This window comes from Emys orbicularis, chromosome 10, assembly GCF_028017835.1.
Source record: "Emys orbicularis isolate rEmyOrb1 chromosome 10, rEmyOrb1.hap1, whole genome shotgun sequence".
Classification (NCBI taxonomy): domain Eukaryota; kingdom Metazoa; phylum Chordata; order Testudines; family Emydidae; genus Emys; species Emys orbicularis.
In genome coordinates, this window is record NC_088692.1 from 33,063,317 (window position 1) to 33,083,060 (window position 19,744).

Genomic DNA, 19,744 nt, shown 5'->3' on the forward strand with positions numbered 1-19,744 from the left:
GGCATGGGGGGAGCTGGCTGTCAGTGGGTGCTAAGCACCCGCTAATTTTTTTCCATGAGTGCTCCACCTACACCAAAACAGAACCAGATTGCTGGCATGTAAAATTAAAAGAGGTTAGAGAGAAATTTTTAAACCAAATACTGGGGGAAAGCCAGCAAATGTGGATGGGCAGTTGGAAACATTTCTTGGGGTGAATTTATTAAAGGGGGAATTCTATATCCTGGTAAAGATGATAGGAAAGAAGTGAGTTTTGCTGAACTTGACATTCTGGAATGGCAGGAGATACAGCCAGGGATTAATGAAGTTTTCTCATTTAATTTCTAGTGTTTTGAACAGAAAGAGAAATATTGTTCGTAGGAGTTAGTGGTCATATAGGCAGATATAGTTATAAGAACGGCCATACAGGGTCAGACCAATGGTCCATCTAGCTCAGTATCCTCTCTTCTGATAGTAGCCAGTGCCAGGTGCTTCAGAGGAAATGAACAGAACAGAGCAATTTTGAGTGATCCATCTCCTGTCGCCAAGTCCCAGCTTCAGCCAGTTGGAGGTTTAGGGAAACCCAGAGCATGGGGTTGCATCCCTACCATCTTGACTAATAGCCAGTGATGGAGTATCCTCCATCAAACTTATCTAATCCTTTTTTGAACCCAGCTATACTTTTGGCCTTCACAGTACCCCATGGCAATTAGTTCTACAGGTTGACTGTGTGTTGTGTGAATAAGTACTGCCTTTTGCTTGTTTTAAACTGCTGCCTATACATTTCATTGGTGAGCCCTAGTTCTTGTGTTGTGTGAAGGGGTAAATAACACTTCCTTATTCACATTCTCCACACCAATCATGATTTTGTAGACCTCTATCGTCTCTTTTCTAAGCTGAGCAGTCCCAGTCTTTTTAACCTCTCCTCACATGGAAGTTATTTCATACCCTGATTCATTTTTGCTGCCCTACTCTGTACCTTTTCCAATTCTAATATATCTTCTTTGAGATGGGGCAACCAGAGTTGCGCACAGTATTCAAGGTGAATGAGTACCATTGATTTATATAGCAGCATTATGATATTTTCTGTTTTATTATCTATTCCTTTCCTAATGGTTCCTAGCATTCTGTTAGCTTTTTTGACTGCCACTGCACATTGAGCAGATGACTCTTAGATCTCTTTATGTTATTAACTTGTTTTTTGTTTATTTGGCTTAAGTGTACTCCTTGGGCCTACCCTGAGGCCTACTTTGTAAACGCTGAAAAATAAAACCGGAGTGAGGAATAAAATCTCTCTGGAATGGGACTGATTTACTCCAGGCCCCCTGTACTTCCTGGAGAGGTGAAGGAGGTACCTTGCTACAATACCCAGTCAATACGAAGATAGCTGAAATCCTCCATTATTGTTGTGTTTTTTTCCTTTTCAGCCTCTCTAATCTCCACGAGCACTTCACAGTCACTGTCACCATCCTATGTCAGATGGTAGTATATTGCTACTGCTGTACACTTATTGTTCAAGCATGGAATTTCTATCCATAGAGTTTGAGTCATTTAAGATTTTTATTTTATTTGACTCAATACTTTCTTTCACATATAGTGCCACTCCCCCATCAGTGCAACCTACTCTCTTATTCTTAGATGTGTTGTACCCTAGTATTACTGTGTCCCGTTGATTATCTTCATTCCACCAAGTTTCCATGATGCCTGTTATATCAATATCCTCCTTTAATGCACTCAAGTTCACTCATCTTAGTATCTAGAGAGAAGAGGTGGTATCTTTTATTTGACCAGCTTCTGTTGGTGAAAGAGACAGGTTTTTGAAAGCTCAAAAGCTTGTCTCTTTCACCAACAGAAGCAGGTCCAATAAAAGATATTACCTCACCCACATTGTCTTTCCAACATCCTGGGATCAACATGGCTACAACACCACTGCAAACGATGGAAAATATTTAGACTTCTAGCATTTGTATATAAGCACATGTACATTTTGTCAATATTCAGTTGCTTGTCTTCATATGTTATATTTAAATGGCACTCTCTTACATTTGACTACTCCTCATTAACTCCTGTCGTCCTTAACCAGCTCACTTGACGAGTGTACAAGGAACCTTTCTCCTTCAGTTTCCTCATCTATGAAACAGAGATAATACCTGCTTCAGAAGGGAGTTATGACGCTTAAATGAACGTAGTGTGCATTGAGATCATCTAATGGAAGGCACTAAAGTGGCGCATATTGTCATTTTGTCCTGGCAGAGATGGGATCCCCCCGTACAGACTCCGAAAGCAGCATCGCCGAGAGATGCAGGAAAGTGCCAAAGCAAATGGACGTGTGCCACTACCTCACATTCCTGTAAGTAGCAATACTCTGCCTGTCGAGAAGTTTATCTCCCAGTATGAGAGACTGCAGGTGCACACTTGGTCAGCAAAAGATCAGGTCTCCAGGTGGTCTCACTATTGTATGGAGTCACAGGGGAGTGCATTGCTTTTTAAAATGGTGGTCTAGTGGGCTATTGAGAGGCAAAGTTGGATAGTCCACTTCAAAACTGTTACGCCTACTCAACACTTGATTTTAAAATGCACAGCCCTTTAAGGTAATTGGTGAATAGTTGCCTGTTTGAGGATCCAGGACAGGGGCTGGGTTGTTGGGTAGGATGGCCGGGCAAGCTCACATATAATGGTGGCAGGCCCCTCACAGTAAGTACTTTGGAGCTAATCTTGGATGTATTTCTGTAACGTGTAGCTACCCATCTAGCACAAAGTGAAGCTGAGCAGAGAAATGATGTAAACTTAGGGGCAATTTAAGGATCTGGACTGATGGCTATTTGACAAATGTCATGTCCCTAACTGGTGTTTCTGTCCAGGCAGCCCAGCCTGATGCAGAGGACCACTATTTTGGGATATAAGATAGAAAGGTGGGCTCCTTTCTTGTCTCTAGTTTTTCCCCAGTTTCATCAGGGCAAAGAGTCTGGTATTAGATGCTTAACATAACCCTTAAGATTCTGTAGCAACTTTTGCACATTTGCTGATCACTGTAAGCCTTTTTTCCCCTGAGCGAGAAGTTACAGGTGACATGTCATGTTTAGCAGAAAATAAAGATACTACTTTCTTCCTTGGGCCGCTGTGCTCTAGCACAAATCAAATTGAGACAATGTCTCTGTCCTCCGAGAAATGGCTTCACTCAGCATAGCCACTCTCCTCCTGCCTGTTCAGTAGCAGTGCAATGCAGGCAAAATCCACCCTTGTTTTAATCTTGTGTTTAAAATCTTTATTTTGCCTTTTAAATTAGATTATTTTCCTGATGATTTAAGAGGGTCTCCTGTGCTTTGATCATTGGGTTGAAAATAAAAGCCCTGGCTGTGGAAGCTTACTGGCCACTGTTGTTCAGCCTCTTCTCCTTTCACATAGTTGCTTTCACAGTGTGGTTGCTGTCGAAAAGACTGGCTGGGTGCCTTTTTATTTCCCGCTGCTGCCGTTTTTACTGTACGCATTGCTTTGTTAGAGTTGAAATTTGAAGGCTTGGCCTTTTTTTTTTTTTTCAGTTGCCGAACAGTGGGAACCACTGAGTGAATATTCTTTGACTTCAAAGCCTGTCAGCAGCTTTACCTTTTGGATAAAAATAATAGTGGCTTTCTATTGATCATGTGTACTGGCAACGCTTCAGTGAACCGCAGGTTATAAATTCTGAGTGTGGCGCATAAAATATGTATGGCGAACTCTGCTTTAACGAACTTCCATCTGCCAGATATTTCTTTTGTTGAGATGAATAAGTGTCATTCCAGCAGTGGTTACTTGCAACCTAATTAGTTTTACTTAGCATGAAATTTTATTGACTTTTTTTGGAAAACAGTTTTTTTTTTTTTAAGCAAGGTTTAAATTGGACACCTGCTGCTTGATAAACGTTTCTACTGTAGTGCTTATCTGCATGTTCTTTGAGAATTACCTGCTCCTTGTAAATTTCACACAGACACTCCACAAGGATTTCTCAGTGAAAGATACAGTTTTCCCATTAGGTTTTGTGCTTTAATTTTAAGTCCCATGGGAGAAGGTATATCGTTGCATATTTATATTTGAGAGGACTGAGGAAGCAAGTTAGTTCTAGTCTCTCTCCAGGGAATAAGAGTTTAGTTCAGACACTGTGGCACCTCCTGCCTGCCAATTACTGGCATGGAATTGGCATAGACTTCAGAGAGGCACTGCTCTGCCCTCACTTTATCCATCCGCTATGAAAGGAGAAGGTAATTAGATAATATGTTTTAGCACACGCCAGTGCGGCATTTTATAAAGTTCATTTTTTAAAATTAAAATGAAATGTAAGTGTGTCGAATTAAATCTACCCAATTAACATCTAAGCGGATACATTTTTCCATTGTTGCTTTCCAAAATCAGTCACTGCTACGTAGTATGGCCTATAGTTAAAGTAATTCCTGCACCTATCTAGACCTGATGTGTAGCACACTCTCGGACAGGCAGTAGTAACCCATTAACTTTCTTCTATTGGAGGATTTCACAACGGGAAACAAACCTTACCAGAATAGCCAATTGCTATAATGTAACCAATGCAGATAGTTCTTGCAGAATGCATTGCATAATCCCCTTATTATGGTATAGAGCCACCATTACCAGGAAGGAAGCTGAGTTCACAAAGTCCGCTAGGGACTTCACCATTCATTTACCAGTGAAGAGTTTAGCTCAGGGGTGGGCAAACTTTTTGACCCGAGGGCCACATCTGGGTGGGGAAATTGTATGCAGGGCCATGAATGTAGGGCTGGAGTGTGGGAGGGGATGCGGTGTGCAGGAAGGGGCTCAGGGCAAGGGGTTGGGGTGCGGAATGAAGGAGGTGGCTCAGGGCAGGCAGTTGGGCTGCCAGAGGGGTGTGGGGTGTGGCAGGGGGCTACGGGCAGAGGGGGTTGGGCTGCCAGAGGGGGTTGGGGTGCAGGAGGGGGTGCAGTGTGGGAGGGGGCTCGGGATGGGGTTCGGGTACAGGAGGGGGTGCGGTGTGGGGGGGGCTGAGGGCACGAGGTTGGGGTACAGGAGGGGGCTCGGCAGGGGGTTGGGGTGCAGGAGGGGTGCGGCGGGGACTCAGGGCAGGGGGTTGGGGCTCAGGGCAGGGAGTTGGGATGCAGTGTGCAGTTGGGGTTCGGGACATAGGCGCCGACTTCCCCTCTGCCCCCTGGGTGCTTGACCCCTGCCCCGCCCTCGCCCCGCCCCAATTCCACCCCTTCCCCCAAGTCCCCGCCCCGCCCCATCTCTTTACTGCCTCCTCCCCTGAGCGCGCCATGTCCCCACTCCTCCCCCTCCCTCCCAGAAAGTCCTAAGCGCTGCCAAACAGCTGTTAGGCGGTGGGCGGGAAGCGCTGGGAGGGGGAGGAGCGGGGACGTGGCGCACTTGGGAGAGGAGGAGGCGAGGAGGGGGTGGGGCGGGGGGAGCTTGGCTGCCGGTGGGTGTGAAGCATCTGCTAATTTTTTCCCGTGGGTGCCCCAGCCCCACAGCACCCACGGAGTCGGCACCTATGGTTCGGGGTGCAGGCTCCGACCCGGCGCTGCTTACCTCGAGCGGCTCCGGGATGGCAGCAGCACGCAATGGGGCTAAGGCAGGCTCCCTGCCTGCCCTGTCCCCATGCCACTCCCAGAAGTGGCCAGCATGTCCGGCAGTGGCTCCTGGGGGTGGGGTGGGGCAGGTGGCTCCACCACACGCTCCCCTCCCCTGTGGGTATCACCCCCGAAGCTCCCATTGGCCATGGTTCCCCGTTCCCAGCCAATGGGAGCTGCGGGGGGCGGGGCCTGCAGGTGAGGGCAGCGCCGGAGCCATCTGGCCCCCCCATTCCCGAAGGGCCGCAGGGACATGGTGCCGGCTGCTTCCAGGAGCGGAGCGGGGCCAGGGCAGGCAGGGAGCCTGCCTTAGCCCCGCTGCGCCATGGGGCTGGCAATCCTGCGGGCCGGATTGAAAGCCCTGACAGACCGCATCCAGCCTGTGGGTCATAGTTTGCCCTCCCCTGGATTAGCTGCTGCTCTGATGGGAGCTACATAAATGTTAAATTGATTATATAGAGCCTTTTATAGAATCGTAGGACTGGAAGGGACCTCGAAAGGTCATCTAGTCCAGTCCCCTGCACTCATGGCAGGACTAAGTATTATCTAGATCTCCCTGGCAGGTGTTCGTCTAACCTGCTCTTAAAAATCTCCAATGATGGCGATTCCACAACCTCCCTAGGCAATTTATTCCAGTGCTTAACCACCCTGACAGTTAGGAAGTTTTTCCTAATGTCCAACCTGAACCTCCCTTGCTGCAATTTAAGCCCATTGCCTCTTGTCCTAGCCTCAGAGGTTAAGAAGAACAATTTTTCTCCCTCCTCCTTGTAACAACCTTTTATGTACTTGAAAACTGTTATCATGTCCCCTCTCAGTCTTCTCTTTTCCAGACTAAACAAACCTAATTCTTTCAATCTTCCCTCATAGGTTATGTTTTCTAGCCTTTAATCAATTTTGTTGCTCTTCTCTGGACTTCCTCCAATTTGTCCACATCTTTCCTGAAATGTGGCACCCAGAACTGGACACAATACTCCAGTTGAGGCTTAGTCAGTGCAGAGTAGAGCAGAAGAATTAGTTCTTGTGTCTTGTTTACAACACTCCTGCTAATATGTCCCAGAATGAGGTTTGTTTTGTTTTTGTTTTTTTGCAACAGTGTTACACTGTTGATTCATTTAGCTTGTGGTCCACTATGAACCCCAGATCCCTTTCTGCAGTACTCCTTCCTAGGCAGTCATTTCCCATTTTGTATATGTGCAACTGATTGTTCCTTCCTAAGTGGAGTACTTTGCATTTGTCGTTATTGAATTTAATCTTGTTTACTTCAGACCATTTCTCCAGTTTGTCCATTTACTCTCTATGCCATTATCTAAATCTTTGATGAAGATATTCAACAAAACCGGACTCAGAACTGTTCCTTGCGGGACCCCACTCATTATGCCTTTCCAACATGACTGTGAACCACTGATAACTGCTCTCTGTGAACAGTTTTCCAACCAATTACGCACCCACCTTATAGTAGCTCCATATAGGTTTCATTTCCCTAGTTTGTTTATGAGAAGGTCATGTGAGACAGTATCAAAAGCTTTACTAAAGTCAAGATATACCACGTCTACTGCTTACCCCTTTTCAAAAGGCTTGTTACCCTGTCAAAGAAAGCTATCAAGTTGGTTTGACACCGTTTGTTCTTGACAAATCCATGCTGACTGTTACTTATCACCTTATTATCTTCTAGATGTATGCAAATTGATTGCTTAATTATTTGCTCCATTATCTTTCTGAAGCTAAGCTGACTGGTTTGTAATTCCCCAGGTTGTCCTTATTTCTCTTTTTATAGATTGGCATTATATATTTGCCCTTTTCCAATCTTCTGGAATCCCTCCCATCTTCCATGACTTTTCAAAGATAATCGCTAATGGCTCAGCTCCTTGAGTATTCTAGGATGTATTTCATCAGGCCTTTGTGACTTGAAGACATCTAACTTGTCTAAGTAATTTTTAACTTGTTCTTTCCCTATTTTAGCCTCTGATCCTACCTCATTTTCATTGCCATTCACTGTGTTAGATGACCTATCACCCATAGGCGCAAACTTTCCCCAGCGCCGGTGAGTGCTCGCGCCTCCCCGCCCCCATTCCAACCCCTTCCCCAAAGTCCCCGCCCCAACTCCGCCCCTGCCCCATTGGACCCCTTCCCCAAATCCCTGCCCCGGCCCCGCCTCTTCCCCGAGCGCGTCGCGTTCCCCCTCCTCCCTCCCAGCGCTTGCCGCGCGAAACAGCTGTTTCACGGCGCAAGCGCTGGGAGCTAGGGGGAAAAAGTGGGCACGTGGCGCGCTCAGGGGCGGAGGCGGAGGTGAGCTGGAGCGAGAGGGCGTTGAGGGGAGCTGCCAGTGGGGACTAAGCACCCACCAATTTTTCCCCATGGGTGCTCCAGCCCCGGAGCACCCACAGAGTCGGCACCTATGCAATCATCACCAACCTTCTTGGTGAAAACCGAAACAAATAAATCATTAAGCACCTCTGCCATTTCCACATTTTCTGTTATTGTTCCCCCCCCCCACCCCCCCATTGAGTAATGGGCCTACCCTGGCCTTGGTCTTCCTCTTGCTGCTAATGTATTTGTAGACTGTTTTCTTGTTACCCTTTATGTCTCTAGCTAGTTTGATCTCATTTTGTGCCTTGGCCTTTCTAATCTTGTCCCTACATACTTGTGTTATTTGCTTATATTCATCCTTTGTAATTTGACCGAGTTTCCACTTTTTGTAGGATTTTTTTTTTTTTTTTTTTTTTAAAGATCATTGAAGATCTCCTGGTTAAGCCAGGGTGGCCTCTTGCCAGACTTCCTATCTTTCCTACCCAGTGGGATAGTTTGCTCTTGTGCCCTTAATAACGTCTCCTAGAAAAACGGCCAATTGTCTTCAATTGTTTTTCCCCTTAGACTTGCTTCCCATGGGATCTTACCTACCAATTCCCTGAGTTTGCTAAAGTCTGCCTTCTTGAAATCCACTGTCTTTATTTTGCTGTTCTCCCTCCTACCATTCCTTAGAATCATGAACTCCATCATTTCATGATCACTTTCATCCCAGCTGCCTTCCACTTTCAAATTCTCAACCAGTTCCTCCCTATTTGTCAAAATCAAATCTAGAACAGCCTCTCCCCTAGTTGCTTTCTCCACCTTCTGAAATAAATAATTGTCTCCAATACATTCCAAGAACTTGTTGGATAATCTGTGCCCTGCTGTGTTATTTTCCCAACAGATGTCTGAGTAGTTGGAAGTCCCCAATCACCACCAAGTCCTGTGCTTTGGATGATTTTGTTAGTTCTGTAAAAAAAGGCCTCATCCACCTCTTCTTCCTGGTTAGGTGGTCTGTAGTAGACCCCTATCATGACCTCACCCTTGTTTTTTACCCCTTTTATCATTACCCAGAGACTTTCAACAAGTCTGTCTCCTATTTCCATCTCAACCTCAGTCCAAGTATATACATTTTTAATATATAAGGCAACACCTCCTCCATTTTTTCCTTGCCTGTTCTTCCTGAGCAAGCTGTACCCTTCTATACCAATATTCCAGTCATGTGTATTATCCCACTAGTTATGTTTATTTACTAGCATTTCGAGTTCTTTCTGCTTATTCCTCATACTTCTTGCATTAGTATGCAGACATCTAAGATACTGATTTGATTCCCCCCCCCAGTTCTGTCTTGACTTTCCCTTACCCCTGCTATAGCAGCCCATGCTCCCCCAAATTCTGACCCTTCTCCCAGTACTCCATGCTTTTGATTTACCTGTGGGCTTTGGTCACCTACCCCCTTCGAACCTAGTTTAAAGCCCTCCTCATTAGGTTAGCCAGTCTGTATCCAAATATGCTCTTCCCCTTCCTCAATAGGTGGACCCCATCTCTGCTTAGCAGTTCTTCTTCCTGGAACAGCATCCCATGGTCAAGGAAGCCGAAGCCCTCCTGGCAACTCTATCCTCTCAGCCAGGCATTCACCTCCGGGATGCATCTGTCTCTGCCTGGGCCCCTACACTTGACCGGAAGGATCGAAGAGAACACCACCTGCGCTCCCAACTCCTTCACCCTTACTCCCAGAGCCCTGTAGTCACTTCTGATCTGCTGAGGGTCATACCTTGTAGTATCATTAGTGCCCACATGGATGAGTAGCGTGGGGTAGTAGTCAGAGGTCTGGATGATCCTCGACAATCCCTCTGTAACGTCTTGGATATGGGGCCCTGGCAGGCAGCATACCTCCCAGGATGCTATGTCAGGGCTACAGATGGGCCTCCATCCCCCTCAGAAGAGAGTCACCAACCGCCACTATCCTATGTTTCCTCCTGGGAGTGGTGGCTGCGATCCTCCCAGCCTTGGGGGTTCCTGGCTTCTCCTCCTCCACCTTTGGGGGTGGTTCCTCATCGCTTGTTGCCAGGGCAGCATAACAGTTTTCCATCACCATAATGGGTAGGAGTGGAGCACTGTCTGCTGCCAGAAGTAACCACCTGCCAGTGTCCTCCCTGTGACAGACCCATATCCTCCTCCCCCTGTGGTGTGGCAGCAGTTCTCTATAGCTGGATATCTTCCTCAGCCTTGCATGTCTCCATATGAATACTTTCAAGGAATTCCTCATGGGCACGGATGCTCCTCAGCCTAGCCACCTGCTCCTGTAGCCCTCCCACCTGCTTCCTGAGAGATTCCACCCGCAGACACCTTTCACACTGGATGTTCCCCTCAGCCTGGTTTTCTGTGAATGGGAAATGCAGGCCACAGTCTGCAAATCAACACCACGATCTGGGTAGAGGCATCCATGGTTAGGTTGTTTGTCTGTTAACGCAGGCGCAGGTGGAGGAGACAGGAGCAGTGTTATGACAGTACCTTTGTAATAAGGTATATAAAGAACAACCTATTAAGATTACCTGATGATGCTAGAGAGACAATTTATCAGCATGAGTTTAGAAATGACCAAGCTAATCAAAAATGGTGAAGCCACACGTGGGAGTTTTTATAGGACACTTGAAATGAGCTTCAGTAAAGCATTTAGTCCAACCCATGCCATCCTGTGTTCCGCATATTCCACACATTTTACAGTGTCTAGAAATGCTTTAGGAGTTTAGTATTTTCTTTCGTCAACCAGCTCCTTGCCATTAAAATGGGCAGTGGATTTGTGTCTCACCTGCCTCTCAGGTGGGTAGTGTTCCTCCCTTCTCCAGCAAGTGGGAAGACCTTTTTCAGTTCTCCTGTTTCTCTGGGAAACAGCTGCAGCTGTTGGGTCTCAGAGGACGCTCCATCTCATTCCTGGACTCAAGTGGAGTCCTGGAGCAACATGGAGAATCAGAAGGGAAAGTGTATTCCCAGAAGAAATGAGGAAACATGAAGGGAATGCATTGCCTATGCCTGTGCATTGCAAGCCCCCGTAGCAGGCCTGTTCTGTGTGAAGGGGCTGGCCACCAGCCCACTGCCAAGTGGCTCCACTGCAGCCAGGTCACAGCGGGAACAGCCCTGCGTCAGGCAGTCAGCTCTGTCAGGTGTCGACACTCAGAGTGGGAATTCGCCAGAATACATTTGGGGAACCAGCACTCCGACAGGAGCTTCCAGGAGGACAATTCCATGGAGGTATAAGGTACCCTTCCCTTCCAGAGCCCTCCAGAAAACCCTCAACCTAGATCCACAAGTCCTTGGCAGCCTCTTTGTACACACCTGTGAAAGACCCTTCCATGATATTTCCGGGAGAGCTCACTGCAGCCTCACCAGTCCCTTTCTCAGTCATCTCTAGGGACATCTTTGCAGCTCCCCACAAGCAGGAAATTACAGCTCTTCACACCATGCCCCTGAGAGACAGGGATCACCCAGGCAAAAGAAGAGAGGATCTGATCCTGGCCTTCCTCCAGTCGCCAACTCCCCAGAAAATTCTCACAGGGCGGCCCATACATATTGGAGGTAACAGCTTACATACAGTTCCAGTGTGGAGCAGAAAATACAGGATGTTGAGAAGGGGTCACTCATTTTCGAAGCATGTCCTCTCAGTTCACCCTTCAGTTGCAAAAATGTTCACCTTGGGATGTGTCTCCATTACCCCCGAATTCTATACCTTCAGAGCCTTGGTGCCTGAGAAGGGATAAAGTGTCAGAACTGGATCCTGCGTGTCCCACCCACCACCCGAATGTCCAGAGGATCTAGAAACATCCATCTACAGTCTCTAGCTATCCCCTCTTAATGTAGCGTCGCCCATGGCTTCATGATCCAAGCCATCTCAGACCTTCCCCTGGAATCCAGTGTCAATCTTCAGATTCTCTTCAACCAGTAGATAGGACAGTCTGGAAAACCCTTGAGCTGAAGGTATCCAGATGGCCACAGCCACCTAATCTTCCTGTGCTTTGTTGTTGCTTACAGATATTCAGTCAGAAACGGCTATCTGATCAGAACCCCTGACAGTCTTTTGGTTGCCCTGCTTGTGTCCCCCAGGCCCCTGGTTGAGAACCACTGCTTTACAGCAGTGACACTCAACTACATGCCACAGAATTCCGTTAGTGCAAGTGCTAAAATCCTGGGATTCTTTGGGCTTGCCTGCAGATGGAGAGGGCATATCTGACCTCCTTGCCCTCCTCTCTAAGGACCCCACATTGTTGTGAGACTCCTTACAGAGATCTCTGAGAAGATAAACCCTTTTCCCACTCTGCCAGCCCAAATCATCCTCATCTTCCTCCTCCCCCTTAGGACCAAACAAGTCCCACTTCTTCACCAGAAATCCCAGGTGAGGGAGAAGCACAGTTTGAATAAATCCAGCTGTATTCTTTTCACAAGTCAGAATGCAAGCCGAAGGACTTTGTGATAGGAGCTCGGAGGGCTGGGTGGCCTAGAGGTTGGTGCACCCGGCTTCTGGCCTCTCTGTCAGGCGGTAGGGGCGCCTGCTCCTGACCTTCAAGCCAGAATGCCTCAGCTTGCCACCCACCTCCAGGCCTAGGCCTTTAAGGGGGTGTGGTAGGGGACCTGGGCCCTCCCTTTCCACCGGGCCCCAGCCCAGGGTCCTGTGGGAAGCGACTCCAGTAGAGTGCTCCCTGCAGCAAGTCTGTGTTCACCTCCCTTCCTACTTAGTCTCTTCAGGTTGGGGTGTGGCCCCTATAGTCTGCATAGTCAATCACCTTACGTCCTGTGTTGTCACCATTCCAGTCCTGCCTCCCAAAGGCATTTGGAGAACAGCGTCTCATTGGTGCATCACCCCTTTCATTGGTGCATCACTCCTTTCATTGGTTCATGTAGGCACTTTCTTCCAGGAATCAATTTGGGTGAGAATTACATGCTGGCTGCAGAAATCCTTCAGGAGCATTGGGTCTGCATGCTATTGCAAACGTGCAGTGCAAGAGAAGGGGATAGGAAAGCCGTCATGGGCCAGAGTACTTGTAGCCCATGTCATTGGGCTTAGCCATTGATCAGCTGTACTTTCCAGCACAGTTTCACTGTCACTGAGGTCAATGAGCAAAGCCCATTGCTTCAATCTGTGATGTGGATTTTTATGTAATAAAAGGTGTTCTCAACTCGTTGCTTCCATAAGAGGAGCTCTGGCCTCCTTTAAAGGCTATGTTAAATATAACCTTCCTTTCCCTGACTCCCACCCCAGCCTGTGCTGGGGCAGAGCAGAAGCAGAGTTTGGTTGCACCTCTAAGTCTTGCAGAAACTCATTATTTCCATCCTCCTTATTGGACTGTAGATTAACTCTCATGTTCTGCATGAGAAAGAAACTTGAAGACTTCATAGAGATTTGGTCTCTACTCCTCAGTCAGTATGATTCCCAGGTATCATGGTATCATAGCCATTCTTTTATACACCTCTACCTCGATATAACGCGACCCGATATAACACGAATTCGGATATAACGCGGTAAAGCAGTGCTCCGGGGGGGCGGGGCTGTGCACTCCGGTGGATCAAAGCAAGTTCGATATAAAGCGGTTTCACCTATAACGCGGTAAGATTTTTTTGGCTCCCGAGGATAGCGTTATATCGGGCTAGAGGTGTATACGTTATCCTGCGTATGACAGCGTCTATCCGGTCTTCTCGCATTTTGGGGGAGGCATTCCCCTGCCTAGGAAGAACCTTCACAGGACTTAGTCCTCAAGGGGTCTAGAAAGGCCAGAAAGAGACACTAACCAATCAGGAGCCATCAGGCACTACTTCATCACTGGGGCTGGGACAGGAAAGGAGCCCCTCGGTCCTAGCCCGGAGCCTTGGGCCAGGTCAGGGCTCTTGTTTAAACACGGGGATCAAGTGGTTACTTTGTTTATTTACAAGTTTAAAGGTGCAGACTGCCAAATTTTGAGTTTACCTGTTAAAGGGCTGGTGCCGAGTACACTGCACAATTCCTCCGGCTCCGGACGGGCCGACACACCTGCTGTTTTGCTTCCATGTTCCTTTGTGTTCTCTCTGGTTGTAGAAAATGTACATCTCCCTCCTCCTTTTTCATGTAACAGCATATTCTGTTTCCACGTGACTACTTTGTCTTGTTTTCGGCATTGGTGAAATCTTTGGTCATTTCACTTGGTCAGCACAGCAATAGAACAAAGGGCAATGGAGAAAATGCAGTTGTTGTCAGTTCGATAGTTCGGTACGGGGCATGTCACCATTCCATCGTTCAGCTCCCCAGGTGCAACATAATTTGGTCTGGGGAAAAGGAAAAAGTAGTTGGCCTCTTCTGCTCCCTGTGAGTGGGCGTCTCTCTGCCTCATGGAACAAGCAGCAAATCATTCTTTTACTTGTCTTGTTTCCTTAGCAAAATGCTCCTTTAGACTTTCTTCCACTTACGATCTGGCCAGCTAAGGACAGCATGCTGCCTTTTAGAGTTATCAGTAAATGTAAAGCTGGAGCTATTTTTTCTAGTTAATGTCAAATTATATCCATATTTTTGCACTTTATAAAATGACAAAATATTGCTTTTCTGAGGAGACCAAACAGCAGCCTTTGCCTTTGCGTGACTTTGAAGAGAACTAGATGCAGTTGTGCTGTGTCATTATTCCAATTAGAGAGGTTGCTTCATGGGAAACAGTTGCCTTTTGTGCATGGGTTAAGTAGCACAAACTCTGTGGGATGTAACTGAATGGAAGATCCCAGCAGGCGAGAGGCCACAAGAGTTCACCCTTTTTGGCCTCATTGGGCCATGCTTACACAGTTAAGTAGGTAACCTTCACCAGCCTAGATTGGTGGGTCTGTGACAGAAGCCAGATATGCATGTTAGAATCCCCCTCATCTGTTAAACAAAAAGATGGTAACTTTTCTGCTACAAATTCCTGATGTTTCAGCCCTTTTGTAAGAGTATTATTAGCTTGTTACATTTAACTTATATAAGCAGCAAGGACTGAGCACTGGCATGTCTGCAACAGAGTTTGGTTATTCAATGATAACCACATCCCTAGAGTTGTCATCCTAGAAAATCTCTTCATCATTAAGGAGCTGTGTAGATGGGGTGCGGAAGGAGGTCCCAGAAAGCAGAGCAGAACTCCAGTTTCATCAGTGGAATGCTGTTGGCATGGACCAAACCATCCCTTTGGGTTGTTCACTAGCCTACCCAAATTCTACCCTCCTAGTGCTGCCTGATCCATGGTAGGACCATGGGGGGAGGGATAACTCAGTGGTTTGAGCATTGGCCTACTAAACCCAGGGTTGTGAGTTCAATCCTTGAGGGGACACTTAGGGATCTGGGGCAAAATCAGTACTTGGTCCTGCTAGTGAAGGCAGGGGACTGGACTCAATGACCTTTCAGGGTCCCTTCCAGTTCTATGAGATAGGTATATCTCCATAAATTATTATTATTCCAAACTGAGATAGAATTCCCTTTAAGATTTTAAAGTTTTGGCTTCAGTTTATTGCTCCTTTTGCTAAACAATGGTGTGTTCTTCCTTCAGCGTACGTACCGAATGCCAAAGGATATCCATGTTGAACCACAGAAGTTTGCTGCAGAGCTGATCAATCGCCTGGAGGAAGTACAAAGGGAACGTGAAGCAGAGGAGAAATTAGAGGAGCGCCTTAAACGTGTTCGAGCGGTTAGTAGCAGCCTCAGCATCTCTGGAAACTGGGAAATACAGGTTGTTTGAATAACTTGCACTGTGGGAATCCTTCAGCAGCAGTTGTATTGAGTAACACTACATTGTCATAGGTCATGATGCTGCTGAGCCATATGATGTTTCACGAGAGCTTAAATGACCAGGTGGGACACCCGGGTACGTTTTTTCAGTGATGAGCCTTGGATTAGCCAAAAAATCATACCAGGCTCTTAGTTCCGTGGCTGGCTGGGAATGGGAGAAAGGCGGGTCAGTCCTGTTTGGGACATTTTGCTCAGAAAGCTCAGAGAGTTCACGTAGCCCCTTTACACTTCTGGTGTTCTGTGTTCCTAGATAAGTGTAAATACTATTTTGTACGTACAGGATGTTTTGCTGAGTGCATCAGTGTGTTACTTAACATCACAGCCTACTGTATAGCTAGGGTCCTAAGCAAAATAAGTTTGTGCATCTCAGTTCCTAGCAGATGACTGTCCACATACCAAAATCACCACCCCTCAAAACCAAAGGGCTCCCCTGTTGGCTGCTTCAGCTGAGTGTCCAAGGACTCAATGGCATCTGAAACTATCATTTTACCCTTAAGGGTGGCATGTTGGCATCAGGACAAAGAATGGTGCCAGCTGGTGTGGGGCAGGCTTGAAGTACCACTGCCTGCTCTGTGGTTCTGTATTCAGCTTAAGTGTCCAGGGCTGTCAATCGAAGACCTTTCACCAGCATAAAAATGAATTGTATGCGTTTGTCAGAAATCTCTTTTTGAGATGCTAGTGTAGTGGATTGGAATGTCTGGTGTGCATTGTAACTGATCCAGGCGTAGATGGGTTAGGGGATTTGAATGTTGACACAAGCATCTATCCCCACATATACTCCATGGCTTAAATAGCTTGCTTGTAGTACCTGTGAGTTGGCAGAGAGGAGTTAATGATGGTGACCTACCTGGTCTTTTCTGCCTAGATTCTAGGTGCTAACTCCTGTGATAACTTCTGCTCTTCCCAACCTGGCCCCTGACAGTTCTCTACCATCGGCTGATTCCCCTCAGTCCTGGCTTGCGGTACTCCCTGTTAATACAGCCTGGACCTCTCTCCCACATCCCCACCATTGTCCAATGCCTCCCTTACCACTCTGGTGTATTAATTTAGATGGAATAAAGGGCCCAAAGAGTCAAAGGTGCTAGCGTGACCCTGAAACTGTCCGACATTACCCGTGGTCAACAAGGTTCAGGGTTTGGTATACAGAGCCCTCAGCCTACTTAGTGCCATGGCAAATATGCCATTAAAAATTCTTTACCCCTTTATTAGGGTAGAGAAAAGAAGGAAACATTAAATCAGTTGAAATGTAAGGCTTTCATTTTAACCACATTCCATCTTCCCTTTCCCTTTAGCAGGAGAGAGTCTTTAAGGGGGAAAACCTGGTCTGACAGTCTCTTTGATGATATTAAACATGGTAATAACTGTCCTTTTTAGAAAAAAGAGCACTTAGATGGGCTGGAGCTGTTGTTGTTGCTGCTGTTGTGAAAAGTCCAGTCACATTTCCTAGAAGACAAAATGAGACCCAAACAAAAAGGGAAAAATAAGAACAGCAAAAAGTAAAAAGCAGCTTCTGTCTCTGGTGTTGACTTTCACTTGCAACCTCACTGCTGGAGAAACACAAGGCTAGCGCACTGTCTGGACACTTGGTTACCTTTTCCAGTCCCACAGAAGGGCTCAGTGAAGCTCAAAAGGTTGTTTCTTATACCAAGAGAAGTTGGCCCAGTAAAAGATGCTCCTCACCCACCCTGTCTCACTGCAAGACCTGGCAAACTTGTACCAGCCCCAGGCTATTTAGGGGATTGCTTTTAGCTGCCTCTGGTCACAGCCTACACCAGTGCTGCAAAAATGCAATCTTGCCCAGCTAAGCCAGACTCTTATTAAACAGAAGGCAAAAGGAGAGGGACAGGAAAGAGAAGAAATAAGGTGGGGAAGGAAAAGAATACCTGGGGGAGGTGTGAGTGACAAGGTCCCAGCTGGTGGTTGGGATTCAGCTGGAGCCAGTGAAGGTGGTGATTGGGCTCCCTCTGTCTGGAGCAGTCTGGTCAGGGTGTCTCTCAGGATTAGGATGAAGGAGGACAAACAGTGTCACAGTAGGTCCCAAAAGTTAGTGGGGGCAGCAGCCAGGATGGTGAAGATTGCGCCTTCTCCTGTTCTCTTCTCTTTCAGGCCCCCAGCATCATAGTAGCCAGCTTCCCTTCAAGTCTCTGTCTGAGGGAGCCAAAGGGAGTGATGGGCAGAATAACCTGTCTTCTCCTTATTTGGTTCACCAGTTAGGCCTAAGCTCCCACATGCCAATTTTGGTTCACTAATTCCTGGTCCCAGGTGTTCACCAAACATGATCTTAACACAGTCCTTGAATTATATGAGTGGGCTGTTTTGTTTGGACTAATTCAGTCTTTCTGTCTCCTTTTTGCACCTTTTCCCATTCATATTTGTTATTATAGGTTATTGTGACAGTTTATTAACTTTTATTTACAGTTCCACAGTTAGGCTCACAAGTGGGGTAAATCTGTGGGCCCAATTACTACATGTTGTCCCAGCCCTCTGCCAGCAAATGCTGCCAGTAGCAGTATCAAAATCTGCTAGAGCAACGGTTCTCAAACTTGAGCAACCCAAGGACCCCCATTTTGATTTAAAATTTGTCGCAGACCCCCAAGTGCCCCGCTCCCACTCCACCCCGCCCCTTCTCTTCCCTGCCTCTTTCCGCCCCCTCCTCCGAGTGTGCCCCGTTCCCGCTCCTCCCCCTCCCTTCCAGTGCCTCCTGTGCACCGCTGAACAGCTGTTCCCCGGCATGCAGGAAGCACTAGGAGGGAGGGGGAGGAGTTGACGGAGGGAAGGGGAGGAGTTGATCAGGGGGACCCGCGAACCCCCTGGAGTATTCTTGCGGACCCCCGTTTGAGAAACGCTGGGCTAAATAAAAGACTGAAGTCTGTTTAAGCAAATTTTCTTTTTAACTTAATCCACATTTGAGCCCAGGTCTCTAGGTAATGCTGTATGGTAAACCCTGTGGTAGTCACATAGAACAATGTATTGGATGGTCAGTGCGAGGCATTAAGGATTCAGAATAACTAAATATAAGCCCTTTTAGGTTAGTACTTAAAGTGCAGGACCTGCTGGTATCTGCAAAAGGAGAGCTTGAATCCTGATGCACCACAGCTTTTTGGGGCACGATGTCAGGACTGGAGGCCTCCTCTCAATGCAGATCTCTGGGATGGCTCGCTGAACGGTGCCAAAATTAAAAAAAAAAATTGCAAAGCCTCAAGCACAATCATTGGTTCAGCATAGGGCTTGGAAACATTTGCAAAAGCTACTGAAACAAAAATACCCTTCACCCAACTGCCTGCAGTTCCCTTTCCAAGGCAGCGTCAGTCAATGAATACAGGAGAAAGGAAAGTGAATTTAAAGTCACGTGATTTTGTTAAGGGAGCACTGACAGGTAATTTATACCCACCATTTATGGTTTTTTCTTAACATTTAGGAAAACCAAGCACTGGACTGTCTTCATCAATCCCTTTAAATCCCCAAGAAAGGGTTTTTTGGATGTGTGCATTCCCCTATAACAGTGACGCTGAACCTTTCCAGAGCCACTGTACCCCCTTCAGGAGTCTGATTTGTCTCATGTACCCCAAGTTTCACCTCACTTAAAAAACCTCTTGCTTACAAAATCAGACATAAAAATACAAAAGTGTCACAGCACGCTGTTACTGAAAAAGTGCTGACTTTCTCGTTTTTACCATATAATTATACAATATTTATATTCCAATTGATTTATTTTACTTACTTTTCAGTGTATAGTATATAGAGCAGTATAAACAAGTCATTGTCTGTATGAAATTTTAGTTTGTACTGACTTCGCTAGTGCTTTTTATGTAGCCTGTTGTAAAACTAGGCAAATATCTAGATGAGTTGATGTACTTCCTGGAAGACCTCTGCATACACCTGGGGTACACGTATCCCTAGATGAAAACCACTGCCCTATGGTATTTCCAGCCCAAGCATTTCAGTGTTGTGCTGCTGAATGGCAACTAAAAAGTCAAATGCGCTATTGACAGACTGATCTAGCTTCACTGTCTGACCTGAGTGAAATTTGAAAAGCAGCCAGCCACATCGCCAGTGAGAAGCATATCTGTGTTTACAGTTCTTTCCATGTTAATGTAAAGCATTGCTGGTATTGCTAGGAAGGGAA

At 46.7% G+C, this 19,744-nt stretch overlaps 1 protein-coding gene across 1 annotated transcript in view; it reads left to right on the forward strand.

Annotated features, from left to right (window-relative positions):
* AXIN1 (axin 1) overlaps positions 1-19,744 on the forward strand; it is a 173,721-nt gene that overhangs the window by 112,150 nt on the left and 41,827 nt on the right. Inside the window, exons 3-4 of the mRNA XM_065412047.1 lie at positions 2,230-2,326; positions 15,380-15,517. Coding sequence (XP_065268119.1) covers positions 2,230-2,326; positions 15,380-15,517 — 235 coding nt within the window. The remainder of the gene's footprint in view (positions 1-2,229; positions 2,327-15,379; positions 15,518-19,744) is intronic.